The sequence below is a fragment of the Podarcis vaucheri genome, assembly GCF_965113315.1.
Source record: "Podarcis vaucheri genome assembly, chromosome: 5".
Taxonomy (NCBI): Eukaryota; Metazoa; Chordata; class Lepidosauria; order Squamata; family Lacertidae; genus Podarcis; species Podarcis vaucheri.
Genome location: NC_138763.1, coordinates 19,347,949 through 19,368,577, shown reverse-complemented (window position 1 = coordinate 19,368,577; position 20,629 = coordinate 19,347,949). Strand labels below are relative to the sequence as shown.

At 41.4% G+C, this 20,629-nt stretch overlaps 1 protein-coding gene across 1 annotated transcript in view; it reads right to left on the bottom strand.

Moving 5' to 3' along the window:
* SI (sucrase-isomaltase) overlaps positions 1-20,629 on the bottom strand; it is a 112,621-nt gene that overhangs the window by 18,544 nt on the left and 73,448 nt on the right. The window contains exons 38-51 of the mRNA XM_082223813.1: positions 19,925-20,058; positions 18,657-18,691; positions 18,448-18,564; positions 14,625-14,773; positions 13,559-13,643; positions 13,416-13,472; positions 10,954-11,078; positions 8,875-8,963; positions 7,695-7,744; positions 6,861-7,031; positions 5,767-5,916; positions 5,323-5,529; positions 4,103-4,257; positions 908-1,076 (exon numbers count right to left, since the gene is read on the bottom strand). Coding sequence (XP_082079939.1) covers positions 908-1,076; positions 4,103-4,257; positions 5,323-5,529; positions 5,767-5,916; positions 6,861-7,031; positions 7,695-7,744; positions 8,875-8,963; positions 10,954-11,078; positions 13,416-13,472; positions 13,559-13,643; positions 14,625-14,773; positions 18,448-18,564; positions 18,657-18,691; positions 19,925-20,058 — 1,693 coding nt within the window. The remainder of the gene's footprint in view (positions 1-907; positions 1,077-4,102; positions 4,258-5,322; positions 5,530-5,766; positions 5,917-6,860; positions 7,032-7,694; positions 7,745-8,874; positions 8,964-10,953; positions 11,079-13,415; positions 13,473-13,558; positions 13,644-14,624; positions 14,774-18,447; positions 18,565-18,656; positions 18,692-19,924; positions 20,059-20,629) is intronic.

Genomic DNA, 20,629 nt, shown 5'->3' with positions numbered 1-20,629 from the left:
TTTGCAATGGGTCACCCCAAATTCACCATCAGATCACATGTCTGTGGCCACAGCATGAACCACAAAAATCATACGTCTACTGTTTCATTCAGAATATTTTTTTTCTTGTTTTCCTCCTCTAAAAATTAGGTGCATCTTATGGTCAGGTGTGTCTTATGGAGCAAAAAATACGGCAATTTACTCTATCTCTGTCCAGGCAGGGACACAGTCGGTCTATGGCCAAAGCTGATGGAAGGCATTCTGCACCATCGAGGCTACCTGATCCTCAAGCAACAGTAATGGATCCAGGAGTACCCCCAAGATATGTACTTCAGGAGAGTAACCCCATCAAGAGCAGGCAATGTCTCATGCATCCAGGGCAGCACATGTCTAGGAGCAATTCCTCAAGTGAATGGTGAATGGTTGGAAATGAAAGGGATTGAACCTCAGACTTTCTGATTGCAAAGCATATGACCTACCACTGAACTATGCTTCCTCCCTGCTATACCACACTGATCTGAAATCTCTGCAATTATGAAGATTTTGAATAGCTGAGCTCAGGCTCCGAAAACACCTTTCTGGACAATGTTCTGCAAGTGCAATCCACTTAACCTGAGGATAAGGCGCAGTGAATTAAATATGACTTACTTCTAAGTAGCCATTATTAGGACTGTGCTATAAGTCACTTACTCTCAGATATCATTTTTGTATAGAGCAAATCAAAATGTTCTACACTCCTGCATTCTCTTTCTTTCTTTCTTTCTTTCTTTCTAGAAATGTTTTACATTCTTAAAAACTGAGAGGTTTAGCTGTTTAGGAGAAAGGAAAAATGCTTCCAGATTTCCTTATTGGCAATGGCACTAGCTAGGAAAACAGCAGTAAGTTTTTTTGGTTTTGTTTGTTTTTTTAAAGTAGGAGCAGTGCTTACGCCAGGTGGCTGATCTTTTGTGAACATTCCCCAGGTCTGCCAGTTCATATCCCTCCGGAACTGTGTGTGCTCAGTTTCTCCAAATCCGTACACATATTGTGATGGTAGGCGAGTAGCAATCTGAATGAACATGTCACTAAAGGTGAAGCCCGGCACCTGAGAATTCCAGCTGTAAAAGAAGGATGGTTAGTCTATATCAGGCATGTCCAACAGGTTGATCGTGATCTATTGGTCGATCACGGGATGTCCCTGGTTGATCTTTCAACCCCCTGAGAAATTTTCTAAAAATAAAAAAGCTCAACAACTATGGTTAATCCTCCAGTGACAATGGGTGGATCACTGCCAGTTCTTTTATACTGTGAGTAGATTGCAGTCTCTTGGGAGTTGGATGTGCCTGGTCTATATCATATGGTGCAACTCATGCAAAGCAGAAAAGTGGTCATTTCTCATGAGAGACAGCCAAGAAATAACCAATGCTTCTGAAAAGCACATTTGGCCACATTTTCAAGATAAGAGTCAGGGTACTGGCTCCAGCTGAACTTAGGTGGCAACTTCAGGTTAAGTTATTTTCCAAATGTGTATTTCTGAGGTAGTCCTATCTACATATATACTCTCTCTCTCTTTCTCTCTCTCACAAACACACACACATACACGTGTGTGTGTACCTTTTGGCCGGATGACACAGAAACCCAGCTTATTCTAACCTTATATTTTCTCCCACCCCCAAAGGATAGAAGGGACATAATTGTTGTCTGTTTGCCAACCCACATGTCCTCATTCTTGCAGCCCCTCACACATTGGAGACAGAATGTCTGCAGTGGGCTATCTGCTCTATTCCAATAGGCTCTCACGCAGATCATAGAAATCTTCTCTTTCAAGGTGCTTAATTATACAGGGAGCCTAGTAAAGTAGAGCAGGTTTCATGCTCTAGATAGCTAGCCCTCAAAACACAGAGGAGAAATGCAAGAATAATGGTGGATTAACATGTGAGTGAGTAAGGTGAGGAGCCACTGAGCTCATTTCCACCCATCTCCTTCCACAATCAGGGGTGGTGGTGAAAAATGAAAGATTATAGTTTATTTTATTTATTGAAGTTATATACCACCCTATACCCGGAGGTCTCAGTTTCTGGGATGTGGGTACCACATATTACCGGTTATTGCTCTGTAATTCTCAACCTTTCTCTTAGTATGGCACAGGCACATCTTGGTGTTCAAGTGCAAAGAAATTATCTGAGTCATTGCTAATTTTATTACAGAATCAGTGAGATTCAAACTGAGAACACTTTTCTTCTGGAGAAGAATATGTAGTAATTGAATGGCCACTTGTCACCAGAACAAAAATGTTTGTGCTAAACCTACAGGTTATTCCAAAAATCTCCACACCCCAAATTTTTGGAGTTATGACACACTTGTCCTTGCTTCCAAAGTGGAAAGGGTTTCACCATGTTTCTGTTTGATATTTTCAAATTTTGTTCAGAACTTCAGTTTTCCCCGGTACATCTCTCTCTGCGCCACTACATTGATAATACAATGCCCTCTTGATGTGAACATACATGTTAGATTAAATCCATACTCTATTTGTTTTAGCAAAGTAAATGTGCACTTGCCTGCAGTGATTTTTTTTTTAACTCAGCAAATATTTGAACATACTTTACATGTTCCCCACTTCAGTGAGTGGGTGAGACATTCCGGGGGCAATGCTTACCAGGATTCGTCTTAATTTGGGGAAAAAATTACTCACTGCATTTTTGTAGTATTTTTTTATTAATTTCTAAAAAGTACAAGCAGACTATAGGTGGAGGCAGACAGCACAAACCCTCTTTAGCAACCTCACATCAAATCCTCACAATGTTCTCAGTTATTATAGATGTCATGATGGAATGCCATCCATGAGAAACATATTTAGAACTGGCAGCTCTCTAGTGCTAGGCTAAGCATTTATGCTTTTCAAAACAAATGAACAACAATTCTCCTTCAATTAATGAGGGAAAAACACACACATTAAAAATGATCAACTGGGAGAGAAAAGTTCAAGAAAATTCTCATGGGTAAGGTGCAGGGTGTTGTTTTATATATTTATATATATACATTAACAAAAGGGATGTTTAGTTTGTTTGCTGCGTGCAGACCACTGGTCAGGCAATTACAGTGGTACCTCGGTTTTCAAACAGCTTAGTTCCCGAACAACTTGGAACCAGAACGCTGTGCTCCTGAGTTTGTTGCGCAGCAAATTTGAGTCCCCCCACATAGTAATTAAGCCTTTTTTCCTCTCGCTTCTGCCCTTGCCCCGCTCATTTGAGTCTCCCCTGCCATCATAATTAAAGTCTTCCATTTCTGATTGCAGTGTTCTGAGGTGATATTTGGTGCTTTTGTTTTTGCTAATTTTTTGCATTTCTGCTTGTGTGGTTTTTCATTTTTGTGACTGTGGCTTGTTTTTCATTTTATGACTATCATCAGTACAGGTAAGGAAAAAATAATAATTTTAATTTTTATCATCTACAATACTATCTTATTTATTTTATAGTACAGAACATTGATTATTGCTTTCATTTTATGGTCTGTTAGATAGTGAAATTCATGTTAAATTGCCCTTTTAGGGGTTGTTTTTAAAAGTCTGGAGCAGATTAATCCATTTTGTATTACTTTCTATGGGAAAGCATGCTTTGGTTTTGGAACGCTTTGGTTTTGGAACGGACTTCCAGAACGGATTAAGTTTGAGAACCAAAGTACCTACCACTGTAGTAGCATGAAACCGTCTTTCCTGAGGCCTACATTTCAATACCCACATGATACAATTAGAGCACAAATAATCCCAGAACTGTAGCTTAGCCCTCGCAGAGCTATGACTCCCAGCCCCTCAGAAACTACAGTTCTCAGGATTCTCTGGGAGAAACCATGCACTTTAGGTATGTTTTATCTGCCTGGTGTTGATGAGGTAATGCCTTCTATGGACCTTTTTGAGATCAGGAAGAGTGGATGGCCAGGCAGATGCCAGGATGCTTGATAAATGTTTAGTGGAAATAACAACAACCACACACACACACACACACACACACACACACACACACACCTTGTCTGAATTTGTGTGAATGATACCATAGCCTCATAAGCAAATTAAGACCTTGGTTCAGGGTGTTTTCCTGCTGATCCTTGCTGAAATGAACCTATCGATAAAATCAAAGGTTCCACTTACATAATAGTTCCTGTGCTTTTGCGTCGGATCTGAAGGCCAAATGGGTTGTTCACAATGTCCACTTGATAGAGCCGGCTGGCTTCTGTACTTTGAGAGCTGCTTGGCGTGAAGAGCGGGACGGGAACTTCATATCTTTTGTGGTTGAGATCATAGATCTACGGAGAAGGGATCATTCTTCAGCGTGCATAAGATATGTAACAAAACCAAACATCACAAGGACCTGCTTGTCTATAAGAGTCAATGCAAAAGGACAGTTCAACTACTGTTTTATTACCCATTTTATTTACATGAGAATCTCTATCCCGCTTTTCCAGTGCCCATGCACAGTTCACTCCAATTTAAAATCACAGTTTAATACATTGCACACTAGTAAAAGGTACTTTTAAAAATATATTCAAAAACATCCATGGTAGAAATCACAATAAAAAATGACTTCAGCAGGCAAAAGCTTCACAGAATTATAAAAATGGTATTGACCAATCTAGCAAAGGACAGCCAGAGAGAAAAAGGGCCATATTATTGCCCCATTGTAGAAGTGCTCTGCTTGTTGGCACTGACTTTTCAAAGCTTCTTATCATGCACATTCTAATAAGTTGTCTGCAATGTTAGTTCCACTCCAAGGAGACCCACTGAAAGTAATGAGCATAACTAAATCAACTATTAATTTCAGTGGATCTACTCTGGTAGAATGCACTGGAGATACATCCCAGTGCTTATCCACACTTACTTTTTCTCTGCTTTTTCCAGGTATAGTCTGCTCTTAAATGCTCCATATCCGAGGGCCCATTTTAATTTTATTTTTTGCTCTGGAACTTTTCCGCAAAAAGCATGCTCATTAAAGCTCAATCGGAGCAAATGGCAATCTGCAGAAAACCTGAATTGCTGTTTGCTCCGATTAAGCACTAAAGAACGGGTTTTCGTGGAGAAAGCTCTGGGGCAAAAAACAAACAAACCCAAACCCAACAACAGCACTCAGACATAGAGCTCTTAAGCATGAACCTGTGCCTGGAAAAACAGAGCAAAATGTAAGTTCTGATAAGGCTTTGATGTCTGCATACTGTAAGTACTTTTCTCCAGCAACAGCTGCAATGATGGGATTATCATATCATGGAACTGAGAGGATGCACCAAAAGGGTTCATTAAGAGTGCCATCCTTGGGGGAAGGTTTGTTAGCTGCAGCATCTTAAGGGGGGGGTGTACTCCATGAGATTACAGTTTACCTTAAACTGCAGCATGTTGTTGTAATGGTAGGTCACTACCAAGCGAAGCTGGTCCACAGCTGGTGATTGAGACCCATAAGGATTAGGATAGATTGTGTTCCTCTGCAGATCAGCTGTCACGCCCTCAGCACTGTGTTGAATGTTACTGGCGGTGTAGCCATAATTCTTGGGATAAAAGCAGTGAGGCACACCAGGAGTGGAGACAACCTGAAATAAAATACCATATTAAGTAAGTCAGCACTATGAGAGAGGCTTCAGCAATAAACAGTAAATAGGTTTGACAATAGGCAATGGGAGGACTAATGAGGGCTAAGGCATACAAAGAGCTTAAGGAACAATTTAAGGGTATCTTTCACAAGTAAAATATGGTCAAAGCAACTGGGTAATTTTTTGGCACATCAAATGGTTCCATTTCACCTGTTTCACCAATTCCCAGTTGCTTACCTGCCAGAAACAGCCACGTTCTTCACAAGTGCTTTGCGTTGGTTCTGGGTATGGATAACAATTGAATTTTTCTGTATCTTCTGTAGGCTGCCCCCATTTCAAGGTATACTTTTGCCCCAGTGCAAGCTGAAGACCTTGAATGTGCAAGAGCTTTGGAAATAATAATAAAAAAGCAACAAATGACAAAAATCATTTCACAGTTCTGTGTACATTAAACAGCAGCCTCATTTAAAAAAAATGAAATGTAGTTTTATTTAATTAGTTTATATGAAGTAGAGCTGGCTCTTTTCAGCATACAAACATAGCTATAAATGTATATGACAGCAGGCGGTAGCAAAAGGAAATGGAACATTGGGAAGAAGGCACTGTCTCAGTTCATCTATAATAAGCCAAGATGGCATGGAGAAATTTCCCCAGGGACAACAGCCAAGTGGAACTCAGAGGTTCCATGTCAAGACAAGCTTAGGCAATTTCAATAGTTCAAATAGTGGGAACTGGGTTAGAAGTCTAAGGATGGAGATCTTCAACAGGCAAAGGAGAAAACTGTCTAGGATGCAGAAGACAAGCAAGTTAGATTAAATGTGGTAGCAAAGACCTGAATTCTTAGCTACTGACAGAGGCAGAATATCGAGGACCTGGATGATGCAGTTTGAAAGAGGTGCCACTCTTGAGAGCTAATTGGGACCCGAGACATACTGTAACCACTAAATGAAGCTTACTGCAGGGAACAGAGCCTGAATGGTTTCATCTGCAGCTTCACAAGGGCTCATACCTGACTGGACACCTTATTTTCCCAACAAGTAATCACAAAGCAAAGAATACTTTGCGCACCCTGCACCCTGTTACTTGCCTTCAAGACCTAAGCAATGTGGAACTGAATACAACCACCATTTTTATTCCTCTTCCCCTTTCAATTGGGGGGGGGGAAGAGTGAGATTTAATGGTGCACGGGAAGAACTTTTACTAAAGTAAGTATTCTGGTGTCTATGTAAACATGAGGATAGTACCAAAATGAAAGCACACCTAATGTAGAGATTTGGAGAAATTCTCTTAAGTAATGAAAGCGGTTCATAGTGTCAACATTTTTTCCTTACCTGAGTTGAAGAATCATAGGTCTCATTATGACTGGATGAGATTGGCGCACCATTTTGAAACACCATAACATTAACAGGTTTGCTTGACAGTCCTAAAATTTTAATTTCGCTGAATTTTAAGTTGTTTGGGTCAAAATATCCCTCGTGGGCGAGGCTGATGTCCAAAGCATTCTGAAAGAAAGGGTATGGGTTTGTTTTTTTCATTTCATGCTGTTATTTATGATTTCACAATTGCTTGTCACAGCCTCTCTCTTGCTCCAGTCTGATTTCATCATACAAACTTTTGCTTGAGAAATAGCATCAAGATGGAGGACATTGCACAAATGTATTAACAAAGCATTTATGATACCAAATTCTACAAATCTATTTGCATGTATAAATGCTCAAAGCACTTGGATTGTTAGCCAGATTTTGACTTCTAAAGCTGCCAGAGACGGCTATTTAACATCTATTTTGAACAATTTAATTAGAACATCACTTAATGGAAAGGGTTCCATTGACTCCACTAATTACTGTGGGACAACCCAACTAAAATAGAAACTAATTGCACACTAAGGTTTCTTGACCAAATGTGTGTGTGTGTTTATTTCTTTTTTCATTGTTTGTTTTTGTACATCTACTGCAAATGTTCTGAAACCTGTTGCTACGTGCAGGATAATTATATGCAGGTGCAAATGTACCGATTTATCACATCAAGGGTTTGCTATTTTAATTAAATAGAAGAAACATCTAAGGGCAGTGCCTGTCAGTCAATCAGAAAGACCTAATTCTACACCAAAACTCCGCATCATCTAGGAGCAGGAGCAAGGATATAAGATTAGAGATTATACCTACCTGACTGACATTAAATGTGTGTAAGAGGTAAAGGCCATTCTCATATGCATCTGTAATAAGAAAGCAGCAACAGAATGATTAAAGGGGAAGACTGCTAAGAGGACAAAGAAGCAGTTTCCATTGGTGCATGGGAATGCAAGAAGCAATGACAGCAAGCTTTAGACAGCGACAATAAGTACCCTACAGCTCTCCTAGCAATATCATGGATTTTTATTTCTGTAGACAGGTTCTACTTTATGGGCACATTGATTAGGGACATTATAGTTTGGGGGTTTCCTTCTTCAGACCTGTACTGGGCATGAGCCAGGCAAATATAAGCACTCTTAAGTAGGGTAAATATATGAAATTAATGGAAGTGAACTTTCGTTCAAAACCACCGAAGACATATTTACATTATATACTTAGGTATATGAACCAATCTAATTTGGATGTTATCCAAGGGGCTGGAAGACACCGTAGTGCAGTTCCTATGAACACCACTGAGGCAACATCAGGACTCCAGGCCATGTGGAGAAGTGCAACACAATTTCTTTTCCATGTTTGTGTTACCCCTGTATTGGAAGGATGCAGCTGTTGGAGTGAGAATAATCAGGATATGGGCTCCTCTTATATTGTCTTGAACTACTTACTGATAACAGATCAGTGATGCGAGGAGGATGTGAGAAGTATAGCTGAACACATGGTACTGGTAATTTTAGAAAGGGCCGTAGGTTTATGTTGTTAATCATCTTTTTTAAAAAATGGTTATTTGTATTCAGTACGTCTGCTATTAAAATACTTATTAGTGACTTTTCTATGTTCATGTGGTGGTGTTCTTCAAAATCTGCTAAAACAATATTGTTCGCATTCCAGCGTTTCCCATTTCAAGAGGACAATGCTGACACATAAGAAGGCATGTTGCACCTTCTTATTAGGTGGTCCGGAACTTATTTAGCATCTAATTTGAATTTCACATATTCTTAATAAGCTGTGCAACAGCCTTGCAAAGAAGTGGAAGGCTGTCACTCAGTGACAGAGCACATGCTCTGTGTGAAGATGCCTTGGTTTCAGTCCCTGGCAGAAAGGGCTGGGAAGGACTCCTGCCTGAAACCCCAGGAAGCCCTTGCTATTCATGGCCAACGGTGCTGATCTAGATGGGACTAATTGTCAGACTCTGTAGATGGGAGCTTTCCAAACTTACCAATAGTTTTTCCATCGTCCCAATAAAGAAGCCCTTGAGCAGCACCATTATCATCCAGAGCAACCGTAAGACCCATTGGTTGCTTTCGACTAAAAACAAAAGAAAACATTTAAATGACAAATAATTTATTTTTCATCACTCTTATGAATTAAACTGGGAAACCATTGTCCTTTGTCATCTGCTCCTACTGAGACATACGATATGCCATGGATTCCTGCCTATTTGTTGTTGTTTAGCCATTTAGTCATGTCCAACTCTTCATGACCCCATGGACCAGAGCACGCCAGGTACTCCTGTCTTCCACTGCCTCCCGGAGTTTTGTCAAACCCATGTTGGTAACTTGTATAACACTGTCCAACCATCTCGTCCTCTGTCGTCCCCTTCTCCTTGTGCCCTCCATCTTTCCCAACATCAGGGTCTTTTCCAGGGAGTCTTCTCTTCTCATGAGGTAGCTAAAGTATTGGAGCCTCAGCTTCAGGATCTGCCCTTCCAGTGAGCACTCAGGGCTGATTTCCTTCAGAATGGATAGGTTTGATCTTCTTGCAGTCCATGGGACTCTCAAGTGTCTCCTCCAGCACCATAATTCAAAAGCATCAATTTTTCGGCGATCAGCCTTCTTTATGGTCCAGCTCTCACTTCCATACATCACTACATTCCTACCTATACTGTGTCCCAATTTGTATGGGCGCAGGGAGTAGGGAACAAGCCTGATTTGAAAGGGCATGTGGCAGTGGTGGGTGCTCTCCCGCTCACCTAGACCATTCTCAGAGAAAGTACCACCCTTGGGAACCCAGCAGCAGCAGCAGCACCAGTGGACTTCAGGGCCTGAGGCTGGAGAACTGACCTAAAAGAGAACTTGCTACCTGTGGTCTGTCCCTGAGACATAAATTGAGATCAGGCCTCATGACTCTCAAAGCATCATCCCTGTCTTCACGCTCCCTGTTGTAAGTGAATGCTGTTTGCTGGTTGCTGTGGATGGAGTTTAGCTACCAGATGACTTGCCACTGTTAAGGTCTTTGCCATCCTCATAGTAACATTTGGGGGTTTTTTTGGGGGGTGGTTATTAGTATTAGTACACTAATACTTGTTGAAACGTTTCACAATAGGGGTTGGAGTCATTGGGATCCATAGTCAGGTGTAATGATCTCTGGCAGGCAAGGAAGCCCGGATAAGAAGTAATGACTCTCCGGCAGCTTTATGTACATTTATTACAAAAAACCCCACACACATCCAGAGCACGGCTTTACACCTGCTCGCATTGACAATAGTTGTTCAGTCTGAAACTTCACCCCTCCCACAGCAGGAAGGATGCCAAACTCCTGCTTTTTCCCTCTTGCCCTTCTGTTGCCATCTGATCTTTCCAAGCACCTAGAGCGGGGACTGAAAGGCTGGCCTCCCTCCTCCTTTCACTCAGTCTTATACCTCTGCTTATCTGGTGATTGCCTAGCAATGCTCTGACTGCCCTCCAACTCTCCCTGTTCTAGAGAGCTAACAGAGTTTTCCCTTGGAGGGGGGTTCAAACTGCCCTCTCTCGACTCTGTCAGCCAGCTCTCATCTGCAGAGTCGGTCCCTCATTCATTGAGTTCTATTTCTGAGTCTAACTCTTCCCCTGCACTTGGGGGGGGGGGCATGTTCCTGACACCAGGAGGTTGGCCCTTCCCTTCCCTCTTACAGGTCTTAGGCTGTCACTTCAAGGCCTTAGTCTCACCTCTGGGAACCAGCATGGCCACCACACTTGCATGAGTGGTCTGCCGGTAGCACTTAAGGCTATGGAAGGGACCCAAGAATCTCCTTTTAATCTGGGTGGGATGGAGTACTGGCTGCTTATCACTGGAGCCCCCACCCTATGCCACACCAAAGGTGTGCAGTAACCAATAAGAGTTGTGGTTATCTGACACCAACTTGATCATTTGCCAAGTTATTAGCCTCCACACAACACAGCCTTGATAAGCCCTATGGATAGAAACAGGCAATCAGTTGTAGCTCCTACTGAATATCTATGTATTTTTTTATTTGATCTACCTATATAAATAATTTGTAAATAAATAAATAAATAAAATCCCACATATCTGACTGTACCTGGCATTGGTATTCAGATCAGGTAGTTGCCATGGGATAATGTAGCCACCTCTGAGATGAAGGTTGATGTGTTCAAGCTCAGCTTGTAAGACAGAATAATTTCCTCGGACTCCAATGTCCTTGCTCTGTTCATGAAAAGGGGGAACTTTCAGTCTTATTTTCAAACGCTAAAATCTGTGCACACACACAAACATCCAGCCAATCGTTAATTACAAGTACAAGAAGTAAACTGTCTCCTCCCCAAGACTCACTGCTTTGGAGGTGGCAGCACAGTTCAGTGTCCTTGACTACGTCCCCAATCTATTAAATCAATACATTTTACAAATCTGTGGGCCAACATTACATTTTGGGTAATTTAAAATGGCAGCCAGCCATTTTGGGAGCTTGGCTCCCATTCAGCAGCAGCATTGTTGGCTGCTGTGGTGACACATTTAGGGAGCCTAGTGGGGAATGTGTGCACAGTTGGGCAGGCTGGTGAGGGGTCCTTGGCCCAAGACCTATCTCTCTGCTGGTGCCAGGCCTGTTCCTTAGGACTGGGGGACCCACTGGAACAGAATGGGCTATGATACAGAGAGCTGAACAGGTGGGGAGGGGATATTGCACAAGGCAAAAGTGCTTTACCAGGCAAAGCTACCAGTGGATCTTGCTTGTTGATCCTGAAAGACCTACATTGACTCCCAGGACATTTCAAAGCACAACTCAGAGTGTTGGTGCTGACCTTTAAAGCCCTAAATGGCCTCGGCCCAGTATACCTGAAGGAGCATCTTCACCCCCTTCGTTCAGCCCAGATACTGAGGTCCAGTGCCAAGGGCCTTCTGGTGGTTCCCTCACTGTGGGAACCCAAGTTACAGGGAACCAGGCAGAGGGCCTTCTTGGTAGTGGCGTCCAAACTGTGGAATGCCCTCCCATCAGATGTCAAGGAAATAAACAACTGTTTGACTTTTAGAAGACATCTGAAGGCAGCCCTGTTTTAGGAAGTATTTAATGTTTGATCTTTTATTGTGTTTTTAATATTCTGTTGGGAGCTGCCCAGAGTGGCTGGGGAAACCCAGCCAGATGGGTGGGGTATAAATAATAAATTATCATCATCATTGTTATTATACAGTTAGCAAAACATGTTGATTGTATAAGCTCCCTTCCAACTCTTATCATTCTATGTGGATGGTACTGATTGCCCCTGAGTATTTTCAAAGTGGTAGCTTCAGTTTTTCAAGGACAGTCAGGAATCCAGAATGGGCAAAGGATGTGTATGATCCAGGGGGGGGGGAAGCCAATGTTTTGTGGGGATCTGTGCCACCCATGAGGCAGGGGGGAGAGGAATAGTCTAGGAAGTCAGAGACAGGAGGGGAGGAGGGGGAAGATTTGCAAGAAGGTGAAGCGTTGGAAGAAACCATACTAGAGAGAGTCAGGCCATTCGAATCCTGTCTGTCTCCTCTGCCACTGTGTCCAAGGAACAGGAGGGGCTTATAGCAACAGAGCAGCTGGAACTGCCACATGGGCAAAGTTGCCGGTTATTTGCCTGCGCTACGTCAGAAGAAGGCGTTTAAATGTGCTGATGGAGGGATGGTTGTGCTGTTGTTCTGACTGTCTAGACTGGAGCATAAGTTTGAAGGAGGAGATGCTTAACTAGCTATTTAGCTGGAGTGGTGCATGTAACTCTTCCACCTTTGGAGCTGATGTAACTGAGTGCTTTGTCGATTTGTAATTTGAGTGCTTCCAATCTCACGTCCTCAAGGTGGGGCTGAGTGTGCTCGGGACACAGTTGCATGATGATGATGATGATGATGATGATTAATTTATTGATTTATTTATTATTTATACCCCGCCCATCTGGCTGAGTTTCCCCAGCCACTCTGGGCAGCTCCCAATCAAATGTTAAAAACAGTACAGCATTAAATATTAAAAACTTCCCTGAACAGGGCTGCCTTCAGATGTCTTTTAAAGATAGGATAGCTGCTTATTTCCTTCACATCTGAAGGGAGGGCATTCCACAAGGCAGGCGCCACTACCAAGAAGGCCCTCGTGTCTGGTTCCCTGTAGCCTCACTTCTCGCAATGAGGGAACCGCCAGAAGGCCCTTGGTGCTGAATCTCAGTGTCCAGGCTGAACGATGGGGGTGGAGACGCTCCTTCAGGTATACAGGACCGAGGCCGTCCTGTATAGCTTCATTTGCAGAGTCTCCATGTGTCTACTGCAGTAGACAAACTTATATGGAACTTAGTTGCTCTCCTCTGCCAATGGCAGCCATTTAAATGCCAAGGAAATAGTGAAACTGAAATTAAACCCAGGATAGGCTACCATGAAACATGAATATTGGCTATGTAACATGTGCATTAAAGGCATGACCCTCAGCAGTTGTGATTCCCTGGAATTTTGGAAAGCCCTTAATGCAACATATTACATTTTTTTCTTAATTTAATCTGTTTTCACATTTGGAAGATGATTCAAAGGAATTTCACTTACTGTGTAATAATCATACCAGCGGGCATCAGGAAAGTAAGCATTCACTGTTGTTTGATTCTGTAATTTAAATACGTACATTAATGTTGTAGAAAAAAATCTTTATTATTCTTATTCTTAAACTTTGCCTTTACATATGTACTTACTTCATCCAGCACAGGGCTGATGAGCAATGCCGGTCCCCAGAGAAACTGTCTGTCTATGTCCCATGTTGTTCTATCATCTGTAAATCTGAAAGCAACACAATAAATTATTAAGTGTGATAATGCTACTGGAAAAACAGTCTCACTATATATTAAAAAGGGATATAGATTTGGATCTGGAATATCTTAGCAGAGTGATCAAAATATTGAAGAATATTGAAGCAGTTTAATTTATATGTCTAATCAATAATGGGTGCAGATGGGGGGTGTGTGACAAAAAAAGGAGACAGTTTTTCCAGTATCTTTAAAAAAGAAAAGAAAAAAGCCCCTAAAATCTCGACATAGATGCTCCATTTCTGGCAATAAATTGGGCTCAGAGCACATATAATGTATTTATTTATTATATTTATCAGTTGCTTTTAGCCTAAACATGCTGCTAAACTGATGTACTCACACAAATACAGAGCACACTTAAGCTATCTTCAGGTGTTTGCCAAAATATACAAGATTTAAAACATATAAGTCCTGGCCCCAAGATCCCTGGACATATTTGTGCTGCTTGCTCAGTTCTTGACTTTACAGGCACCTCATCAAGGAATTATCTACATGAGTGAGGAAGTCTTCAAAAGCAGTTATGAGATCCTATCCTTAGTGACTTCATTTACATATTTCAATTTTTATTCTGTGTCTTCTCCAAGGAGCTGTGGGAAGCTACGATACTCTTCCCCCAGACACGCTACCTTCATAACAATCCCTGCCCACAAACTGGCTCTGAGGATGTTGGGAGAACCCTAAAATGGTGCACAACAGTGGGAGGAGAGGAGAGATCATTCTATCAGGCAAGCGATTCCCACATAACTATGTTGAACTCATCCCCCTAAGTCTTTAATAAACACAGAGAACTGAAATACCAGTCAGTGTCGTAGGCCATGCTACAACTCACGCTACAAGTCTGCACATACATTTTAGTCTTTTAAAAAAGAGCAAACCTTTTAGCATTGGTGACCAGGACTGTTTTGTCTAACAAGCTTACATTTCAAATGAACTTGGTAGAACATTTAATACTTACTCGTGGAGTAAAGGGCGCACAACTGTGCTTCCGTGATCATGAGCCTCATATAACAGTGTGTAGAGATAGGGGAGCAAAGTGTATCTGGTATTGAGCACATTCCTGGATAGGTCTTCGAAAGCCCGATCAAAGGATACAGGATCTTGCCTCTAAAAACACAAAGCAGCCTAGTCATTAGACCTACTGAAGCTCTCTCCAGCATTTATACATGGCACACCTAGAACCACATATATTGTGTGTATATTAGGGAGACATTTTAAGTCATATAACTGTTCTCTTTCAGCTATCTGAGTTCTTTTAACTCTATTTTAGGTCAACATAAGCTGGGCATGCTCTCAGCTTTATTTGGCCCCCACAACTATGGTATCCAACGATTGCCACAAGAGGGCTGATTTACTCAATATATGTCTATAATTTGATTATACTTCAATTGATTATTTGTAGCTGAATCAGTGGCTTTGCCTCACTGAAAAACACTGTACTTCATGTAAGCATTATTTCAACAGTGTTAGATCTGTGATGGATCATTCGCATAGGCAAGTCATGAAGAGAAAGCTTTCAGCATGTATGAGAACCAGTGTGGTACAGTGGTTAGCATGTTGGACAAAGAGAGAGAACGGTTCAAATTCCAACATAGCCATGAAGTTCACTCAGTGACCTTGGGCCAGTCACCACATCTCAATCTAAACTACTTCACGGGGTTGGTATCAGGATATAATGGGAAGAACCAGGGATATAATGGGAAGAACAATGGAGAAGTTCATGGTGAGCTCCAGTACCTATTTTTCTAGAGAAATAGCACCGGGGAGAACCCAATATTCCACCTTGAGCTCTGTGGGGAAAAGGTGGGTATAAACGTAATAGCATTAAAATAAATTAATATGAAAATCAGAACAAGAATGCAAATGTGCTTTTCTTGTTAAATCACGTTGAGAGTTTTGATAGGAGGTGATACAGAAATGGAATTAAATATGTTAATAAATATGTGAACCAGACCCTTCTGAAACAACAGGGAAAACCCGCTCTCTGTCTTACAAAACCCTCATGCTCTACTCCTTTGGACCAGTTCTACTTTTTATCTGCCCCAGCTTCAACATTTATATCAGCCATGTTAAATCTTTTTAAAGTAGTGCTGGGCCAGATACTCTGCACACTAATTCACAGAGTGGTTCATTCCCTACAACACAGTTGTGGATGGGAGAGAACCCAAACACCCCTCTTAAATGTCTTGGGAATTTCTGTCCCAAATTAGAAAATGTAGCAGCTACACTGCTGAGAGTCCCTCTGCCATAGACTGAGGCAGCAACAAAGATTTCTGGGGTGGGGTGGGGAATCTCTCTGCCACTTCATCTTGAATTTCCCCTCCCAAATTCCTACTATTCACCAATTTTGTCCCCCATCCCAAAGAGATAAAAATATCTGGGCAGAATTCTTGGGGCCAACATTATTTTAAGCAACAAATGATGGAACTTGGTCCAAAGTGATATTCTGCAGAATGGAAAAGGAGATAAGGAGGAATGAGTTGTGCCCCTGATTCACAGTAGCACCACTCACCTTTGAAAACATTTCACAAATTTCAAGTGTGTGAGACAGAAGGGAAGAAAAATTCCCAGTCCGGTCTACAGAACATGTGATACATTCTGCTAAATTCGCCTTCTTTCCTGCAGGGCACCACTCAGGACTTTTAAAGGGGGGAAAGGAGTGCTAATGAGTGATGTCAAGCGGCCCTTTCAATCTTTATTAAAGGAAAGGAACAATACCTTGGCAAATTGGGTTAGACTGGAGGCAACATGATAACCCTGAATCTACATTTTTAAAGGCTTTTTAAAAGACCTATTGAAAGGTGTGCTGCTGCAAGATAAAGCACTGCCTTTTTTAAAAAAGGAAGTGGCAATTCTTTAGAAATGTGCAATAAAAATAGATCTTGCTACTCCAGAATAGTCCTGGTTTTTTTTTTTCTATTTAACTTATCCCCACTTTTTAACCCATTTTCTACAATACCCATTTTCTAAGCGTGATCTGTTTTTCTGTGCTTTCAGGTACCGTGCTTCCTTTAAAAGAAGGGACGCGGGTGGCGCTGTGGGTTAAACCACTGAGCCTAGGGCTTTCCAATTGGAAGGTCGGCAGTTTGAATCCCTCCGACGAGGTGCGCTCCCATTGCTCGGTCCCTGCTCCTGCCAACCTGGCAGTTCGAAAGCACCTCAAAGTGCAAGTAGATAAATAGGTACCGCTCCGGCGGGAAGGTAAATGGCATTTCTGTGCACTGCGCTGGTTTCGCCAGAGGCTGCTTAGTCATGCAGGCCACATGACCCGAAAAAACTGTCTGCGGACAACTGCCGGCTCCCTCAACCAGTAAAGCGAGATGAGCGCCGCAATCCCAGAGTCGTTTGTGACTGGACTTAACTGTCAGGGGTGACTTAACTGTTTAACAAGGTGGTTCCTAAGATGCCAAAGCACAGTAAGCTTTATGTGGTGTGCCCCAGGTGGCGGAAGTGCTTGAGGCAGTGCTCCACCTGCCCCACCACTGCTGAGAGGGAGGCATTACATTCTGCAGCATTGCCACTCACCTTCCCTGCCCCTGAGCAGAGAAGTTGAGCAAGCAGCAACACTCTTTGAGCAGCGCTCCAGCTCCTGCCATGTTCAGTGAGAAATTGGGCACAGCAGCAGCAGAAGTTGGGTGTGGCAGGAGACATGGGGTGCCCTAAGGTGGGCCAGGATGTGGTGATTCCCATTTCGCCTCAGGCGGAGAAACAGGATGGGCAGCCTGTGTGGTATGCAAAAGGGGATAGCAATATTTCTTTGTTTTTTAACATTTTCCATGCTTTATTGTCCATAATTACATCTGTACAACAGAACTGTATCTTCACTGTTATCTCTAAACCAAATTCATTAAAAACAAACAAACAAAAGAATACAAATCTTCTAGCAATAATTTTTTCAACATAAACTTTGACTTTCCATCCTTTCCATATTCTTTTTATTTTAATAAACCTATTGCATAAACTTATTAACATATTTAATAATAAAGAATTAATACTCTTTTTTTCTTTTAACATGGATTATTTACAGAGATCACTCAAAGGCTGCAACCGATTATTCTTTAAATATCTCTTAAGAAATTCCCAATTTGAAATGCTCCTGCTTAGATTTATCTTTAATCTGTTCCGAGAGATTATCTAGCTCAGCATATTCTACCAGTTTCAATAACCATTCTGATCTAGTGGGCATAGCAATCTAGTGTCTGAGAAGAGACATCATGTGGACTGGACAGGGAATGCTTTGGCAGCAAAGATCTGCTCAGAGGTGGTGACCAGGTATTGTGGAATGCACTCCTTATTGACATATGAGATGCCCCATCTATATTGATATTCTGCGGGCTTTTTAAGGCACACCTCTTTACAATGGCATTCCCTTCTTCTCTGAACTGGAGACTCCCATTTTCACTGCTGTCATGTTTCAATTAGATTGTTTTGTTTTAAATCACGGTAGATTATATTTTAATATATTAGTAGGGTTGTTTTAGTGTACATTTTAATTATTGCACATTCTATTATTAATTATCTGTGTTTTAAAAATGTTGTCTAATTGGTGTTTTGCAAACTGCTTAGAGGCCATCTTGGCATTAAGCAGTATATTAATTTAAATATAATAAAAATAATAATAATTGAAGATGATGCGGCAAGGGAATGCTCAGGAGGAGGAGACTGCAGCAATGAGGTAAGGATTTGACCATAGCGGTTTTAGATGAGGGCACAATGGAAAAGTAGCAGATTTTCACAATGTAACTAAAACAAGTAATTTAAAAATGCATAGCAAAGCTTACCATATAGCCTATGCCGTTGTGATTCCTGGCAAATGGATAAAAGGCTCCCAGCTGCATCCAACGGGCACACATTTGGTAGTTTGTATGTTCATTGAAACCACAGATATCTGCTCCAGTCTGAACATATTAAAATAACTAAGTATTAATGCCACATATTATTTCAAATATAGGATGATAGGTTAAATTGTGGGGTTATGACTCAGACTTACGTAGGATATTCCGAAAAGGCTGAACTCCATCATACCTGTAAGAGCAATAGTCTAAGTTTATCAAATGCATCTCCCTTCACTGTAAAAGTCACTTATCTAACATTTTGTTTGGGTCTTATTCAGTCACATACATACAAGCCATTAAGCTGAATGCTAGTTAACTGGCAGGCCAAAATGGAAGCATAGGACAGAGCATGTGTCAAAAGGGCTTTAATTTGACTCTAGGAATCCTTCTCGTTTGCCTGTAACTGAGATCACTTAAAGTGACAGGCACAAAACACAGGGCTAGGGATGAAGATATAATCCAGTTGCATTTATACATGGAATTTGGCAGTACTAACCCAAACAAGCTTGGCATGCATTGGACCTCCATGCTGCATTACATTTCTCCCACATAATTGTATCCCTGATATTGCTGCATGTGCATTTTGATACAGTTATGTACAATTTTTTATGTGCTGGAAGCCTGGAATGTGTGTGTGCATATCATGTACAAAACTTCTTTGCATTTTTAGCAGAAGGGGGGGGGGAGCTTGCGTGTCAGTGAGAATAATAAGTGAGATGCAAGTTAGACACAAATCAGTGGAGGTAAGTTTTGCATCAAGATTTTCAGATGATTCTGTCAGTAGACAAGGCTTTTTCAGTGGTGACCACTAGCCTTTGGAACTCTCACCCAAGGACATGAAATCGGTCACATTAGTACCAGCTGTTATTCAGAACTCACAGGGTTAAGGAGTTCTGGTGACGTCTCTTCCCTGAGGCGTGGTTAGAAGCTCTACAGGAAGTGTGTAAAGCTGGGGGCGGAAGCAAGGGCTGGGAGATGGCTGCATCGGAACAAGAGAGGCAGAGGCCGGAAGGACTTTTGCATCAGCACGGACAGGCAGCAGAGCTCTGCAGGGAAACGTGCCAGGCTCCATGTTTGTTTTTCTTGGCACTCATGGCAACTTTGGCCTCTCCGTTGCCATACCAGCTTCTCAATAAAAGCCTTGAGAACCCACTTAGGATTTGTACATACTTTGTAAATACTGCTGAATACAGTCATCACCATATTAGGAGTGCAACATAAATCTTCCATTGTTGGCCATTAGTTTCTATGGCCATTAGTTTTTATTTATGCACTCTTGTTGCAAAATGGGATACCAATTCTCATCAGGCAACAACTTTGTAATATCACTATTAAGAAAATCTTGCTCATTAAAAACAAGTAAAACTTCCAGAAAGCATACTACCCATCATAAAACGTATCAACAATGTATAATTTGACTCACCAATTATAGATTTCAAAAGCTGATCCCACCGCGAGAAGTTATCACCAAGCCAATGGCCTGCCCATTTGCCACTCGACGGATATGTTGAACGAGGAATGATAATGCCACGTTCTCCGGTGGCACTTTGTAAAGCACTAGGGTTGGAAATTAAAACAGAAACCAAATGAGTCAGAAATAAAATCCAGTGAATATTTAGGGCTGGAAGGTGTTTAAAGGATACTTGCAATATCATACTGAAAAATCAGAACTCCTATTAGAATAAACAAGTTCTGTTATAAATACTGAAATGCTAAATAAGATGGATAACAATGTGTGACAGAAAAAGAAGTAGAAAATTGGTTTAAAAGTGTGTGAAAGAAAGTAAAAGAAGTGGAAAGAAATTGCAATTGAGTAGATTGGAAGTCTAACACAAGGGTGGGGTGAGGGATGGTGGTGGGAAAAGGAAGTATCTGTGGGACTGAGTGTGGGTATGTATGAATATTTTTAAGGATTGTATGAAATGTCTGTTTGTATATTAGTAATATGTATGTATTAATGTTGAATTATTTTAATAATAAAATATTTGAAAAAATAAAAAAGAAATAAAATCCAGTCAATATTTAAAACCAATATATAGAATTAACAGGTATGTAAATAATTTTTTAGAAGCATCTATTCAGATTCTACTACATGGAGGCTAGGGTAGAACATTTACTCCAAAGCAGT